Source organism: Equus asinus, chromosome 4, assembly GCF_041296235.1.
Source record: "Equus asinus isolate D_3611 breed Donkey chromosome 4, EquAss-T2T_v2, whole genome shotgun sequence".
NCBI lineage: Eukaryota > Metazoa > Chordata > Mammalia > Perissodactyla > Equidae > Equus > Equus asinus.
In genome coordinates, this window is record NC_091793.1 from 105,414,413 (window position 1) to 105,432,465 (window position 18,053).

Below are 18,053 nucleotides of genomic sequence, written 5' to 3' on the forward strand. Positions count from 1 at the left end.
TAGAATGGTGCCAATCTGCTAGGAGGAGTTATTTTCTCCAGGAGGGCCTAGCAGGCTAGCAGACACAGAGGATCCTCTAGTTTTATATACTAATAGCAAATCACCTTTAATTTTATCTTATTTTTTGTTCATTTTTAGCAATAAAGGAAAAACACATTTCATCTTTGAAATGATATTTTCCTGTGTTCTCTAGGTTGTAGTGCCCTCACGTGGCTGATCCACATCATTCACTTATGACTGTTTTCATGTCCATGCCTTTGAACAAGCTAAGAATTGAGCATGCCCCCTATATCGCTGCTAGTAAAAACAAAAAGTCAATGTTGCTTTGAGAAAACCAGTTGTAGGTGAAAAGGAACTTCCTTTATAGATTAACACAACATTGGCTACTCACTGTCCTCTTTTACTGAACTTAAAATTATGTTGATGTTTCGTTATGTGGAAGTAATGTGAAGATTTATAATAAAAATAAAGAGTGAGAAGGGTTATGAATAACACATATTCACTCTCTGGGATTTTTATAATTGTGTCTAAACTTACATTGATAAAGGCTGTTGTTTTGCATAATTGAATCCTTCTTGTGCTTTTTATTAAATATGAAAGTCATTTCAATTATCTGAGTAATGAACATTTCTTAAAGAGCTTTTGTTGTTGTTTTTCAATAGAAAGGAAAGTGAAGGGCATTGGCTCTGTCTACAAAGGCAAGGTGGGGTAGAGTGAAACAAACCAGATGTTCGTTATAAGTGTACTCTGTGATTCGGGAAATTAGGAAAGCCATTTGTTGAGCATCTGCTATGGACCAGGCACTTTAAGTTGTAACAGGCTTAACATATTTTAACTAGTTTGATCCTCACAGCAATCCTGTGAAATGGTTATTTTTTCTCGCTTTTATAGTGAAATGAACCACGGCTCAGGGAAATTAAGAAGTAATATAGCCACAGTTACAAACCCAAGAAATGCCAGCACTAACACAAGCCATCTTCTCTTACTATTCAAAATTTTATGAGCAATTACAGTATATTATACACTCCACTTAGAATGGATGTTAGAAACATTCCACCAGGGTGACCCTTAGCATGGAGTTATAATGCATTTAATTAATTACTTGAATTCTCTTGCTGAATTTTTGTCAGAGTTTACATACATGCTAAGCTTGCAGTTCAGTTGTTGTCTGTCATTAAAAAACTTAAATTGGCAAATTATTTACCTATGAACTAATTTCTTTGCATTTAATCTTTTTAATTACTAAAAGCTCCTAACTAGCCTCAAAATAGTTGATGGCTTGGCCTGACATGGCCTAGATATGGGGTTGTTAAAGTTACAGAAATGTAGGGGCCAGCCTGGTGGCATAGTGTTTAAATTCGTGGGTTCCACTTCGGCACCCTGGAGTTTGCAGGTTTGGATCCCAGGCTCTGACCTGCACACGGCTCATCAAGGCATGTTATGGCAGCATCCCACATATGAAATAGAGGAAGACTGGCACAGATGTTAGCTCAGTGACAATCTTCCTAAAGTAGAAGGAGAGGATTGACAATGAATGTTAACTCAAGGCCAATCTTCCTCACCAAAAAAAATTTGCAGAAATGGAAAATACAAGCAAGAATAAATTAATAAGGGCATAAAAGTCCTAAATTTCATGATGGTGAAAGGGATGGTGGTGTATGAAAGTGAGATTTTCTGTTGAACTTTGTCTTCCTTGACAGTATTCTACGTTATTCAATGTGCTCATTATGTGCACTATCCTTACCAACTGTGTATTTATGACCATGAGTAACCCTCCAGACTGGACAAAGAATGTGGAGTAAGTAGAAAATAAAGGGTATCTTTCAATATCGTCGGTCCTTTAGATTTCAAATTGTGCATTTAACATCTTGAGGTCTCACCAGTTTCTTGGCAAATCATACTAGCTACTCCAAACCAGACAAGTTAGACAATCTTTCAAGTTCATTTCAATCAGGAATTTCCTTTAGGACAAAGCTTGCATGGCTCATTCAGTTGCTCAAATTACTGCACTGGTTTGACTGCTAATATTTGTAGCTGTCTACCTTCCTTGTGAGTCTCACAATCTTTCGGAGACCACCAGTGATTACTAATATTCAATGATAAAAATTATACCTAGTTTGTTTGTTCTTTTTCTCATGCCTATCACCTTGCTATGTTTTTTTAGTATCTATTTCATGACTCTTAATGTTGCATATTTTATTAAACACAAATGCTTCATTCATTTTTGGATTAATACCTGTTTGCTTAAATCAGACCAAAAGCTGGTGTATTTTAGACAATATCTTCATATAGAACTATCTTATCCGAGTCTTCAAATTAATTAATGTAGCAAGTACATACTCATTTGGTTAGTCAATGAGAATGTCTTTCAGAATATAACATTTCTTTTTGCCTTAAGCCCTTCCTAAGCTCTGCAGCCTGGGGAGACCCATATAGATCGAAGCCTCTAATTTTTCTTTGTTAAGTCTCCTTTAAGATATGTACATGTAAGTTACCTACCAGATCTTTAATGTGGGCTTGGCTATTTTCTCTCAGGTACACCTTTACAGGAATTTATACTTTTGAATCACTTATAAAAATACTTGCAAGGGGCTTTTGTTTAGAAGATTTCACGTTTCTACGGGATCCATGGAATTGGTTGGATTTCACAGTTATTACTTTTGCGTAAGTATCTTAATATATTTTCCATCCTGGAAGAGTAAATCCTTGGTGGGAACCTACGCGATATTTCTCCTTGGTGGCTTCCCTTCACAGATCAAGCACTTTTCTTAGTTATGTGAATTTAGAATATTTTTCTTTCAATCAGATTATGAACTTTGGAGACATTAGGAACTCTCATAATAAATTCTTTGACTTTGGTTTCAATTCGCGCTGTAAAGTAATAAACTTTCCTAAGTAAAAGAAATTATGATTGATCACAATGCCATTTTTCTCTTAACTGGGAAATCTGGTGGCAGCACTCATTGAAGTTGAAAAGGTCTTGATGAAAGACCAACTTAGACTCAGATTTCCCTAAATTCTGAATAACTCTGATTTAATTCTACAGGTATGTAACAGAATTTGTAAACCTAGGCAATGTTTCAGCTCTTCGAACTTTCAGAGTATTGAGAGCTTTGAAAACTATTTCTGTAATTCCAGGTAAGAAGAAACTGGTATAAGGTGGTAGGCCCCTTATATCTCCAACTGTTTCTTGTGTGTTATTGTGTTTGTGTGTGAACTCCCTATTACAGATATGTGACAGAGTTTGTGGACCTGGGCAATGTCTCAGCATTGAGAACATTCAGAGTTCTCCGAGCATTGAAAACAATCTCAGTCATTCCAGGTGAGAGCGAGGTTAAACACCGAGGCTGACTTTAGCTCCGTTGGTGCTACAATCACAGCTTTTGTGCCTAAGCCTTGTTGCTTGTCACCTGTTGCAAATAAATATGTAAAAAAGCAAGAATCAGTACGTCATATTTTGGATGGATTTGATTCTTGGCTTTTACTAATTGCTTTCTTTAAAACTGTTCTAAATCAGCCTTTGAGTTTAACAAGTTTTTGCATGAGGCATTTGCAGTAACAGGCTACATGGTTTGCATCCTATAACATCAAGCTTTTTGCATAGAAGCTAAACTATGAGACATTCAAACTGATGCAAATTCGACCATTAGGTCGAAAACTGGTAATTTTCTTAATGCAGATAAATGAAAGAGCAAGGGATAGCATGAGGGCTGCATGGGGCTCAGTTTTCAGATGTCTTCCTTTTTTAACCCACACTCAAGCTTGCAGAATTCACAAATATATAACTTCATAATTCAATGACTTCAAGATTTCTTACTACTCTATTCATATAGATTTTTCTAAAATCAATAAGAGGTTAGGGAGTAAGACATCTGCAAATAAAAGCAAAATATTTACACGAGGTTGATGTTTAAGCATGAGTAACAAAATCATTTCTTTTGCTACAAGGAGTGTTTGGAAATACAATTTTGGTTCATTTCCATTCACGGTTTTCTAATGAACATACAAGTTCTGCTTTCATTCATTTTCACCAGCTAGCAGGCTTCTCATAAAAATGTTATACAATCACAAACATTAAACTAATAGTGTTGGCATTCTGCATGACATCTTTATTTTCCAGGACAAGCTCATGATGTTTTTGTCGGTAAAGTGGCTGTTGAATAGTATATTTAAATTCCTCCCTCTGATTTTGTTTGTAGGCTTGAAGACCATCGTGGGGGCCCTGATCCAGTCGGTGAAGAAGCTTTCAGATGTAATGATCCTGACTGTGTTCTGTCTGAGCGTGTTTGCACTAATAGGACTACAGCTGTTTATGGGCAACCTGCGGAATAAATGTTTGCAATGGCCCCCAGATAATTCTTCCCTTGAAATCAACATCACTTCCTTCTTTAATAACTCACTGGATGGGAACGGTACCATTTTCAATAGGACAGTGAGCATGTTTAACTGGGATGACTATATTGAAGATAAAAGTAAGATATACTTTTTTAGCCATTAAGTTTAGTTCTTTAAATATTAAAATATATACATATATATAAGTGGAAATTATCTCTATTTTCATATGAACCAAATGACTTAGACCAATTTAAGATTACTTAATACGTGATACAGAAATCAAATATCTTACTTCTTTTTCCTTATCATCAATCAACATGATAAAAGTTACCGTTTGAAAATGTATCTTTTCCTAAGCCGGTGTTGAAAGCAATACCATTTCATACTATCTAAACAAAAATATTTGTTTAGTAGACATTAATCAGGAGTTTTCACTTCATCTAAAGGAGTCATCTTAATAAATAAGTCAGTAGTTTGAACTATTCAGTGTATTATACTGAAATGTTTGTTAAGAAGACTGGGGAAAAATAATTTAGTCCTATTTGTTTGGCTCAGTGTATGTGTTGAGTGCATATGATATATCTGGAAATAGAGAATCCATTCACCAAGATGAAATCTGAATTTCTGTACTCATCAGAAAGTTGAACAACCTCAATCCAGCCATTCACTTATTGATGATGGAAGATAAATCCAAAACCTACCTTTATGATATTCTTATTTCAATTCATCCCTTTGGTGTCAGTCATTGTATTAGAGTTATTCATTCATATACAGTCATGAAGGGCTTAATGATGGGGGTGCATTCTGAGAAATGCATTGTTAGGCAATTTTCTTGTTGTCCAAATATCATAGAGTACTTACACAAACCTAGATGGTATAGCCTACTACACACCTAAGCTATATGGTACTAATCTTATGGGGCCACCATTATATATGTGGTCCGTCATTGACCAAAATGTCGTTATGTGACACATAACTAGTTTGATTTTATTTTAGAGATGGACACTTATGATGCCATATGCTTCAGTATAATTTGTTATCATTGAAGCCAACACCTCTGTCATTTGGATTTCCGAGTCCACCCCTGTCTAAGTACAATTAGCTAGCCAACTTCTATTGACCTCTTGATTATCAGTACTACACTGGGACACTTACTCTGAGGTTAGAAACTTCATGGTTTTTAGAACCATATGAAATTTTATCATTTTTCACATTATATTACTGTTTTAAGACTTAGCATTCTCATGAAGACTTATACTGAGGAAAGTAAGATGCATTGGATAAATGAATAAAGAAAACAAATTATCCCATTATTTATGGGGTTTCTCATTTATTAAAATTATAATAGCAGCACAGTGACAATCTTTGCACGTAAATCTTTTCTCTATTTCTGATTGTTTCCTTCAGCTGGACTTATATTAATGGAATTTGTTTGGGTTGATGGGTATGACCAGATTAAGGCTATAGAGATATAGTGTCAGATTGCTCTACAGAGAGATCGTACCAATATATACCCCCTACAGTAGTGGTCATCTTACTGAAGTCTTGCTAATATTGGCTATTTCCATATTTTAAAATCTTTTGGTAGAAGAAAACGTGTATCCTCTTGTTCCTTAATTATTAATGCTGTAGAATTTTTAAAATATGTTCATTAGTATTATTAACAGGCTATATATTTCATATAATGTGAATTATCTGTTGATATTTTTACCTGATATTCTACCAGGTGATGTTATATTTTGGAGGATCCATATGAACATTTTAATTTACCAAGTATATTAACATTTGTGTTTTTTGTCAAATATATTCTCCAGCTAATTTTTTACCTTATTGCTTATATTTGATGCCTAGTGATGTTGACTTTTAGGCAATCAAATCATCAGATTTGTTTTCATTTTTTCTATATTTAAGTTTAGAAAATGCTTCTTCATTCAGGAATAATAAAAATATTCACTTAGATATTCTACATGTAAAGCAACCACCTATATATTCTATACATATATTTTTAAAACCCTGTGAATTCTTTATGACATATAAATGGACTTGTCTTTAAATCTTTAACCTTTAAAAATCTGGAATTATTTTTTGATATATGTTGTGAGGTAAGGATCTAAAACTTCTCAGAAAAATATGACCCAGATATATATTAAGGTATTCCTTAAGTTTAGGCTTTAAGTATTCCTAAAAGCAATTATAATAACTTTTTTGTGAGGGATATGTGTGTGTATGTCTTTGTATATAAATTTGTAAATACGTGTTTATCTATGTGTATGTTTCCTGAGATTATCTTTGCACTTATTAAAGTCATATATAAGGTATTCCTTAAGAATAGAAACTAGATATATTTAGAAAATATATATCTCCAAAGAAACAAGTTTATCTTGTTCATTTGAAAGAAAACAATCAAGGCAGAACCCAAAACAACACTTACTTGCAGCACCATAGAAAGAACAAACACCATGCCCACTTTTCACAGGAAATTAAGGTAAAATTGGCAGGAAAAAATATCTTAATCTATTTTGAATTCAGGCAAAAAGTATTTGTAAGACAAAGTTTTATTTGTGTGGAAGTATTTAGAAGCAGCAAGGTTTCCCTTTCTCTTACTTTTTGTGCCAAGCAAACAGCCTTAATTTGGTGGCTCTTTCTTGAAGTATCCCAAGCAATTTAAGTTTATATTTTCAATAAATGCTGATATGAAAATGCTAAAATAGTTATTCCTTTAGAAAAAATTTCTTTTTAAAACAGATTTTCTAAACATTTGTTCAATCGGAAATGTTGTTAGTATTTAATTGTTATTAAAATATTTTCATTTAGCCATATACATATTTATTATTTGTCTAGTTCACTATGGTTGGAAAAAACTCTAAGCTTTATTATCCAGACACAATGGCTGAAGTATTTTGAGGGCTTTTTAAATGGTTCTTTTTATTCCTTGTTCTTTAAATAGGTCACTTTTACTTTTTGGAAGGGCAAAATGATGCACTGCTTTGTGGCAACAGCTCAGATGCAGGGTAAGTGATGTTTCGTATTGATTTTCAGTCCACACCGCTTCACCAGCCTCAATAACCCGCCACCTCCCACCCACCTGGCCTCCGCCCACTCCCCATTCAAAGCCCTCCATAAATTCTACTTCACGCTGACTCTCAAAATAGCTGGGATAAGTGTGGATTCTCACCTCCTTCACGCACTCATATGCAGCAATTATTTTTCCATACTAGGTCACAGCTAATCTCCCAAATTAGTTCAATGGAAAATAGAGAGAAAAGCAGTGCACATACGTAAGAAGCTTAAGTTAACAGAATTCATAAGCATGTACTTTTATAAGTGTGATATTTTATATATGCTGATGTGCTCTCCATGGCTGAAAATGTAAGATCTCTGAAGATAATGTCTATATCTGAGGCATGGTGTGTGTATGTCTAGTATATTTTAGCTAAGTAGTTAAAAGCACAGACTGGAGAGTTTCCATGGGTTCAAACTCTGACTCCACCATATAATGTCACCTCCTTTTGTCTTAGTTTTCTCATGTGGTAAATGGGTATAGTAATCGGGTTGCTGTAAGAATTACATTGTTTAATGAATATATAGCTATTACAGCACTCAATAAATGCTTTTAATTATTATGAGTGACATCACATGAATGCTTGTAATTAAGAAATATTGTACCTGGAGCTAAAGCCTAGGAAATTCAGAGAAATAGTTACCTTTATCTTATTTGGCAAGATTTTAGAATCATAGGCAGAAGCTAATGTTCTTTCTATGGAAGATGATATTGTAGACATTAGTAACCAATCCCTGTAGCAAAATTCCCAATGGTAACATGCTTTGCATTTGGCTCGTATGATAAAGACTATGCTGCCTTTATCTCCAGACCCCAGTGATAAGTAAAACAGAATGATTTTAATTCCTTGTCTATACTGCACTAAATGCTTTACATACAATATCTTATTCAACACTTGCACATTTGCGAGGCAGGTTCTGTTATTAGCTCTTTCTTATACATGGGGGCCCAAAGATTAGCAAGGTTAGGAAACTTGCCCAGGATCAAGCAGCCCTGAAGTGTGAGGCACAATATTTAGGCCAGGGCAGCCTGATCTTGAAGGTCGCACTATGAAATCCTCACTGTGCAGAGTCATTCCCTCCTCTCCATTCATCCCTTTTTCACCCCTCTTCCCTACTGCCACACACACACACTGCTGCGTCTTCAGTTTTTCTCTGTAGACTTATTTTTCTGTTCATGTCCATAAGTCCCAGAAGATAGTAGTCATGATATGACTGCTTTTATATAGAGATATGGTCAATATAATAACAACACTTGTGAATCATAGAGGAATCCACAAATAGACTTAGTAGATTCTGTTATGCTGTAAACCAGTCCACATGGATCTGGGTCAAGCACTGGGTGAGGTGAGAGAAATCTGCCTTCCCTTGTCTCCCTTGTGTCCTATAAAACAGACATTGGCATCTATACAAACAGGTAAACCAGCCAACACTTACAGTTACTGACTCCTTTTTTTTTTTTTTAACCTGATTACAGCCAGTGTCCAGAAGGATACATCTGTGTGAAGGCTGGTAGAAATCCCAACTATGGCTACACGAGCTTTGACACGTTTAGTTGGGCCTTCTTGTCCTTGTTTCGTCTCATGACTCAAGACTTCTGGGAAAACCTTTATCAACTGGTGAGAACAGATAAAAGGAGTTTTCTGGGAAGCAGGAAATACTGCGATCAAGAGAATTGCTGTAAAATACTTTATTACTTGGCGTGTGAGTTGGTAACATCCTATATAAAATTTAATAAAATCTCTCTTCCATTTTTGCAGACACTACGTGCTGCTGGGAAAACATACATGATATTTTTTGTGCTGGTCATTTTCTTGGGCTCATTCTACCTTATCAATTTAATCCTGGCTGTGGTGGCCATGGCCTACGAGGAACAGAATCAGGCAACACTTGAAGAGGCTGAACAGAAAGAAGCTGAATTCCAGCAGATGCTTGAACAGTTAAAAAAACAACAGGAAGAAGCTCAGGTATAGTCAACAAGCATAGAGCTCTTTTGTGTTTGTTTATCTCAATTCTCCGACCACATTGGTGGGGTCAGTGGCGTTTAGCATGCAAAATCGGCAGTGGTAACTGACATTCAAAACATGGCAGATATGTTTGGTAAGTGTTAGGAGCCTGTTTGGTTATTAGGAGATTATTATTTTATTTTAATGATTACTGTCAAAAGTAATGGTTTCAAAACATGGAGAATTATAACTGCTTTATTGACATTTTTTCTCCCTTGTGACCCCTCATTTACTCAGGCCCACAAAGTGGTAAGACTTCATGCCCTCAAAGTATTTTCTTAATCTTCTGGGGAAAAGGAATTCAGTTATAGTTGCTTCTTCATTAGTGTCATTAGAGGTGGGAAAGCTCAGAAAACCAGAGTCAAACTGAGAAGATTATTCATAGAATCTGGAAATACAAAGACCTATTTAATGTTTATTTTCTATTTGAAGAGTGTTTAAATGCAAGTTTGTGGATTGCATAAGGAAAACACTGGTATGTAAACATACTAAATCACTACGTTCTCTGCCTCCTACCCTGTAAGTTCTTTAATGTGGACTTGATAAGGCTTCAAAATAAGGCAAGAATTTCTCTAATTATATTTACTTGACTTTAATGGCCTTAACTAATCCAACTGCCTATTTTAACTTTTTCTTGGATCTTGACTACGGTTCCTTTTTAACACTGAGTACTGTAAATATGTGCTAAAAGTCAGATAAATAAAATATACTGGGGTAGCAACAACATTAAATACTATATCTTTCCAAAAATTGTACTATTGTAATTTACAAATTCATTCAGATGCCATGATCTGGGGTTCCCTTATATATAACCTGTAATATGTTTTTGTTTTGCATTTCTTAGTGAAATACTCAATTTAAGTCAAAGAGGAAAAAGAAGTTTATTAAAATAAAATGTTTGACAGAATTAAATTTAATAATTTAGACTGGCACTAAAAGCCAATGTGAAGTGGAAATGTGATGGATCAGGTTAAAATAAAAAACCTTTCATTTTTAACTTCTTGCCTTCTTAAGATATTGTTTAAATCATAAAAAACATTGTTATGGTATTTGAGTGTCTTGTTCATATTATTCGATAATTAAAAGGCATAGTGTGTTGGGGCCGGCCTGGTGGCGCAGCAGTTAAGTGCGCACGTTCTGATTGATGGCCCGGGGTTCGCCGGTTTGGATCCCGGGTGCGGAAATGGTACCACTTGGCAAAAGCCATGCTATGGTAGGCATCCCACATATAAAGCAGAGGAAGATGGGCACAGATGTTAGTTAGCTCAGGGCTAATCTTCCTCAAAAAAAAAAAAAAAAGGCATAGTGTGAGGCCAAACCTTGAAGGATTTCATCAAAATCACATGTATCATCTTCCACATGTCTGTTGATGTTAATACTTTAATTGGTCTAGTGACAATGCATTGTTCTCCAAAATATAGACCAGGATGGAGAATCATCTTTCACGATCATATTCGTGATACTAAAGATAAATGAAGCAGTGACATAGATTAATCTTTTTCAAAGTTCGTATGCAACTATCATTGACCTTGTACCTTTCTAGGCAGCAGCTGCAGCAGCATCTGCTGAATCAAGAGACTTCAGTGGTGCTGGCGGAGTGGGGGTTTTCTCAGAGAGTTCTTCAGTAGCATCAAAGTTGAGCTCTAAGAGTGAAAAAGAGCTGAAAAACAGAAGGAAGAAAAAGAAACAGAAAGAACAGTCTGGAGAAGAAGAGAAGGAGGATGGAGTCCGCAAATCTGAATCTGAAGACAGCATAAGAAGAAAAGGTTTTCGTTTTTCCTTAGAAGGAAGTAGGCTGACATATGAAAAGAGGTTTTCTTCTCCACACCAGGTAAAAATATTAGATTAAATAAATTGTGTTTTCATAAAAAACACATTGTTTTTTAAGATATGCCAGAATTTGGTAGCTATAAAACTGCTTTCTGCCTGGATAGCACAATGCTTTCAGAATGGTAAAGATCATCACATGTTTTGTTTATCCCCTCAGAGAATTTGTGATTTTCTCAACTTTTTGGAATCCCAGGGAAGATTTTTAGAACATCGATCCCAGTAGGCTTGGGAAGCTTTGTGGTTTGAGGTTTTGTTAAATCTCAGGGGAATTTTCCACATGAGAAATTATCAACAGATGTTTCCCATCCCTTCTTAGCTACTGTGCCCAGCCCCAGTGAATTGTGGGTTTTCTAAGTGGTAGGTTCCTAGAAGTGAACTGCGAACTTTTTCAGACCGTCTGTGAGGTTGTTTCCAACCACACGCAGACTTCCGGTGAAGAGTGCATTCTTCATGCCCTTGTTTCAAGGGGAACTGAAGCAAAATTTTTCTAAAAGTATATCCGAAATTCTTAGGTAGACATGCACTGAGGAAGATTTATGACACTAAGCAGTAGTATGTAATTGCACTTGGTTATCTCTGTCTCATGTTTAACGTGGCTCTTGCATTGAAAGAATACCATGATTTATATAGTGTAGAAATTGTTCACCGGATGCCTCTGGCTTATGTACCAACACCAGCTGCTGAAACTTTGAAATTTAGGATCCTTAATCATCGTTGAAATTACCAAGAGAATTAGCAGAAATACAGTTTCTCAGAAGACAAGTTCACCAGTAGTGCAACCTTAATATCTGTAACGTAGCAATAACAATTAGAACGATAACGTTGATAGCAATGATAAGGACTAACACTTACATAGTACATTGCAACTTGTAATAAGAAACTCGTTTCAGCTCCTCACTGCAGTCCTAGGTAGGTACTATAATCATCATCCCCAAGCTACAGATGTGAAGAGAAGGGGAGGACTGAATTCTTTGTCAAGTGCCTGTTTTATGCTTGGCATTCTTTTTAACATTACCATACTTAATGCTAACAGCCCTGCACAGTATTATTTTCACTATTTTTTAGGCTCATTGAAATTAAATAATTGCTCAATGTCCTTGGCAAGGGCCAAGGTGATGTTCAAATTTGGCCTGACACTGAAACTCTTGAACTTTCCACTTCATCAAGCTGACTAGAAAGAACACCTTAAAAAACTGATGGGGAAATTTATGATTTGATTTCATTTAAAAGGTACATATATTTAAGGTTATACTTGTTCTTTGTACATTTTACAGCAAACATAGTCTCACATAACCCTACGTGTAATATGTGCAAAATTTTTATAGGTCAGCCTGATTCATTCTAAGTCCAGATAAAATTATGAGATGGGATAAATTAAGGGTTAGTGGAATTGAATTCAAATTTAAAATAGAATTTGCTTTCAAGTAAATATCGATATTTGCTCATTCTCATTCACTTTTGTTGTCACATCATTACGATTCCATTAGTGGAGACATTAATCTTAATAAATGTGAATTCCTGTAAAATTGTCTCCTTTTTACATCATTGATCATTTTGAAAAACAGAGAAGGAAGAGAAGAAGGGAGGGAGGGAAAGAGGAAAGAAGGAAGGTAGGTTACCTGAGGGAAAATTGCCTAAATTTGAAACTGCAAATCAGCACATACCTCAGCTGGTCTCCAATTTGTTTTATTTCAAATCCACTAGAACTAATTCTAGGCGAAATAGTGAAGCGTGAAAGCGTTGGCTCTGTCCCACCTCTCTGAAACATTGCTCAAAAAATTTTCCCCATATTCTCTTCTTCATGCCTCTATTTCCTAACTTGTGAGCATTATAAGAGGTCACTGACTTATGCAATATGGAATATCTGGTTCAAACTGCTGATCATTTCTTAAGTGATATTTGAATAAAAATAGAGCTAAAGACTTTTTTTATCTGATAAAGAATTAGTCAGTTAACTAAGATGATGGAGAGAGAAAGACAGAGAGAGGGAAGGGCAGGGATCCTGAAATAATACTAATCTCACTTTGCAGGCCCCTGGAAGTAATACTGAAAATATCAACCTAGGTAGAAGTTTTCAGCCTGGGTACAGTGATGAAGGGTCCTTGACTTTTGTTAGACTTTTCAAGGGTCCAAGACCCAAACATATTGAAAACCATGGTTTTGTAGCGACACAATGGAAAGGTGATTGTGTTGGTAACAATTTCTACTTTCATACTGTTGAAGACATAATGTAGGCCTTTACCACAAGGTTATAATTTTTTCAGTAGAGTAGGAAGGCTGTATGAAATATTTCTTAGACTTCAATATGACTTGCTAGCGTCGGAGAGGGGAGACAAAGAAGTCAAGAGTGCAATCTCTAATCAAGTCTCAAGACAATCTGAGTATTTTATTTTGAAACCTTTATAAGATACTGTTGACCTTCTTAAGTTATTAGTTCCCTCCCTATTTGTGATAAACCAGGAGTTTTGCTTTTTAAAACTAGTGTGATAAACTAGTGTTGATTGCTATGGATTTATGCAATTAATGTCAGCAGTGGAAGTTGATGCTAACAGATGGGGCACAATCATTTTTCATATAGTTGTCACATGTAAACTATGCTCTTGTATGGCCAATTCACCTTTGAACTTTAAGAAACATTGTGTACAATTTCATAACTTTTTTCCCTCCAACTCTTCTATCGACTGTAATTGAGTAGAGCACTTATAGTTAAAATATAAACTCTTACTGAGTGAACATACCCATAATTTCTATTTCATTTCTTATTGCCAAGCTTTTCTTGTCTGCCTTTCTTTCTGAGGTAATAATAACCAGTAGATCACAAATCCTGTAACTATTCAAAGTCGCTTGTGAAAAGAGACATGAAAGAAATTGGGTAGTCTAGGAAAGACTTAAAAAAATTTGCGTGGAAAATAGTAAAGGAAAAAAATGAATCTTACTAATGAAATAATAGCATGAAATAATAGGATAATTGATAATAGGATAATAGAAATGGATAATAGGTAATGGACACAGGAAAAAGCAGGAATAACATCTGTTGAGAGAGCAGATTGGTGTTCTTAGATGTACTTCTTTCTGTAAATAATGAACAGGATCACATAACATACGATAGTGGTTTACAGATGTTTATGGGTGTTATTGAGAAAACTCATTCTTTACCTGAAAAGAAAATTAGAAGCATACTTATTAGTCAGGAAATGTAAAAAAATATAGGTACAAAATAATTTTAGTTAGCTTTAAATCTTTTGGAGAGAAAAAGACAAAACTAACAATGTTTAAATGATGCACTTAGTATTTTTTCTGTGAGTAGTCATAGAAATCCAACTCAAGCCAGATTAAGTGAAAAAGAGAATTGATTCGATCATATAAATAATACTGATGAGTAGCTTTAAGCAAGGCGGATCCAAGGGCTCAAAACTTGTTATCATGATTAAGTGTTTCTCCACATCTCAGCCCAGGTTCCTCCAGCGTGGTGGCAAGAAGCCCACCGTAGCTCCAAACTTATATTCAGTATTTTTAGCAACACCAATTTGAAAATGCACCTCTTTTGCAACAATTCTAAAAGAAAGAAGTGGCTGTGAATGGACCAAACAGGGTCTCCTGTCCATCTTTAAACCATTCTCTGTGGTCAGAGGTGTGGAATACAGTCATTGACTAGTCCTGAGTCATGGTCTTGCCTGAGGAATATTTCTCAGAGATAAGCAGGATGCTGTCAACAGAAGAAGGAGAAATGGATACTGGACAAGCAAACACAAGTGTTCACTAGAGTGAGGTTATAAAAGTAGACTAGTAATAAACAGGAAGTGATTCCTTGTGCTCAGTGCTACTGTGCTTAAGAATCAGAGTAAACTGCATGATGACAGTGGCAGTGTAGCTATTTAGAATATTGTTAAACGATTGTGACCAGACACTTGGTGAAAACCAGGTTTTTGTAAATATGGTACTGTTCAGATTTCTTGAGACAGATAGGAGAATGAAAATCAGAGAATGAGTCATACATTTCTTTCAGCTTGATTTGTGTAATTTATTCATGAAGACCATTATAAAATATGCAAAGAGAGGGAGCGAAACTGCTCCTTATACTATAATTAAACAGACCTACTAGTAAGATTGATTTTATTTTCCTCTGTGGTAACATTTGCATCAGGTTGTGGTCCCTAGAGGGTATGTTCTTACTGGGTATATTTTTGGCTTCAAAGGATCTAAATGTACGTGTGTTCTTACTTGCTTTCCATTGGATTGTTAAGTGAGATTAGCTTCCAGAGAAGAGTTTAGCAAAAATTTCAGTTCTAGGTGTCAGAAATGGGACAAACAATGTTGAGGGGTATGTGACTATCTTAAGGCATGGTAAAGTAGAAGAAAATGACAGAAAATGAGAGAGCAGAAGATGAAAATGAAAGAAGGGAGAAAAAGGGAAAGTAAAATGAAAGAGGTGAACCCAGTAGAGAGTTCCAGAACACCACCAGCAGTTACCACATGACCCCTTGATTCCACCTGTCCGATGACTTACCCTTAGGTAAATCACCAACTATGAAACAGCAAATCCAGTCCCATATTTTTCAGGATGCCAGCTCTAATTCTGATCATGTGGGTTTTGTTTCCCTTCTTGTTATCCATAGTCTTTATTGAGCATCCGTGGCTCCCTTTTCTCTCCAAGACGCAACAGTAGGGCGAGCCTTTTCAGCTTCAGAGGGCGAGCAAAGGATATTGGCTCGGAGAATGATTTTGCTGATGACGAGCACAGCACCTTTGAAGACAATGACAGCCGAAGAGACTCTCTGTTCGTGCCGCACAGACATGGAGAGCGGCGCCACAGCAACGTCAGCCAGGCCAGCCGTGCCTCCAGGGTGCTCCCCATTCTGCCCATGAACGGGAAGATGCACAGCGCTGTGGATTGCAATGGAGTGGTCTCCCTGGTCGGAGGCCCTTCTGCCCTCACGTCTCCTGCTGGGCAGCTCCTGCCAGAGGTGAGGCCAGTGAAAATGCAGCTGTTGGCAAGGGAGCTGTGGCTGGTGGGGGTGGTTTTTGATTTCTACATCTACAAATTTTGCTGAATCTATGGCTTAAAGGCCCAGGGTTTGTTCAATCAAGCTATGAACTTATTTTGTCAAACAGTTCCGTTCAGATTTTTCTACAAATTAATGAAAAACATAGGATGGGTCTTGTAGAATATACTAATTAGAAGTATTTCTTCGTCATTATTACTACAGTAATATAACTTGCCAAAAAGCACAGCAACAACTTATCAAGCATAATGTTTAATATAATCAAATTAAATACAAGAAAGAAATAAATATTCATCTTAGGGATCTTACCTCTGTTCATTTGAAAGGAGAATTTGATACTTCCTCTTGAAGTAGGTACTCTTACTAACTATGTGATATCCTGCAGGGCAACATTCTTCCTCTTTGCAGGTCAGAGTGCAATAACACTTTTTAGCACCCTCTCAAATGACCCCAGCCATTGTACATCTGTGTGATGAAGAAGTCACTCAAAGTACTTGATAAATCGTGTTGTAATTTTTAGAGCAAATTTCACTCTTTAAATTACTGTCATGAATTCTTCTTGTAAACAAAGTGACCCTAAATCAAGCATATGGGGAAGAGTTTCAACTAAATACCAGATACTCACAGGGACATGTTATTGACATTTCCTTTGTGAAACGTAAGGTGCTTTTTAACTTTGGTATTAAGTAGGATTTCATTTACCAATATAAAAGTATTCTAGCCATGTCGTTTGGTTGTATTTTATACTTTGCTGAATCATATTAAAATCTTCTTTGTATGATTTTTGTCACACAATTCCATTTATTATGGTTGGACAAACATTAAAAGGTAGAAATGGCTAAGAAAATAAATACTTTCATTTTAACCCAGTGTTTCTCAAAATATACTTCACCCTCAGACTACTTATGTCAGAATTCCCTGGAATGGAGTACTTCTTAAAAATAGAGATTCTTTGTTTCCCCCTCCTCCCACCCCTGGCAACCACCATTCTACTCTCTGCTTCTGAGTTTGACGGTCACAGAGTACAAAGTTTCAGTAATGCAAGATAAATAAGTTCTGGAGACCTAGTGCCTAAAGCTAACAATACTGTATTGTATACCTAAAATTTGCTAAGAGGGTACGTCTTATCTCAAGTATTCTTATCACAAATAGCAACAACAACAGTAATAATAATAAAGGCAGGGGGCAAGAGAGGAAGCTTTCGAAGGCAATAGAAATGTTCATGGCCTTGATGGTGGTAATAGGTCACGGGTGTATACTTATCCTCAAACTCATTGAATTTTGTGCATTAAATATCTATAGCTTTTACATGTCAGTCATTTCTCAATAAAGTGGTTTAAAGAAAAAGTAGAGGTTCCTGGGTCAATCCAGGCTTACTCAGACCAAAAGGGCAGTGAGAACAAGTCAAGGAATCTTCTTCCTTGACAGGCATCCCACATGGTTCTTATGCATAATAAAGTATGAGCATCACTGATTTTGATAAATGTTAATTGAGCAAACAAAAACAAATCCACAACTTGTTTGCATAAATACAAAGAGAATATCAGTCGGAAAATAATTAGCATTTATCAGTAATTAACATAAAACTCAAGGCCTATCAGAGAAGATGGGATAAATCTCTGAAGAGATTGGGGCAACTCAGGGCCAGTGTGAAGCCAAGGCTGGTGTGATCCCTTCACTTCCTGCTCCCTCCTGCCCAGCCTTCACTCACCGGCAGGTGCTGTGAGGCAGGGCACCGCACTCTGGTGTGACACGAGCTGAAGGCGCGGACAGAAGAGGGTGGCTTTGAGAGACTGTGGAGGGGACAGGAGAAAAGAAA

At 36.2% G+C, this 18,053-nt stretch overlaps 1 protein-coding gene across 2 annotated transcripts in view; it reads left to right on the forward strand.

The window, feature by feature from the left end:
* Positions 1 to 18,053, forward strand: part of LOC106843326 (sodium channel protein type 2 subunit alpha) — a 138,987-nt gene that overhangs the window by 62,763 nt on the left and 58,171 nt on the right. Inside the window, exons 4-12 of one of the 2 annotated variants that reach the window (XM_014860312.3) lie at positions 1,709 to 1,798; positions 2,536 to 2,664; positions 3,231 to 3,322; positions 4,200 to 4,472; positions 7,283 to 7,346; positions 8,873 to 9,014; positions 9,156 to 9,362; positions 10,945 to 11,232; positions 15,848 to 16,195. In XM_014860312.3, coding sequence (XP_014715798.1) covers positions 1,709 to 1,798; positions 2,536 to 2,664; positions 3,231 to 3,322; positions 4,200 to 4,472; positions 7,283 to 7,346; positions 8,873 to 9,014; positions 9,156 to 9,362; positions 10,945 to 11,232; positions 15,848 to 16,195 — 1,633 coding nt within the window. Of the gene's footprint in view, positions 1 to 1,708; positions 1,799 to 2,535; positions 2,665 to 3,046; positions 3,139 to 3,230; positions 3,323 to 4,199; positions 4,473 to 7,282; positions 7,347 to 8,872; positions 9,015 to 9,155; positions 9,363 to 10,944; positions 11,233 to 15,847; positions 16,196 to 18,053 lie in introns of both variants that reach the window. The other variant, XM_044768782.2, reaches the window with a different exon arrangement.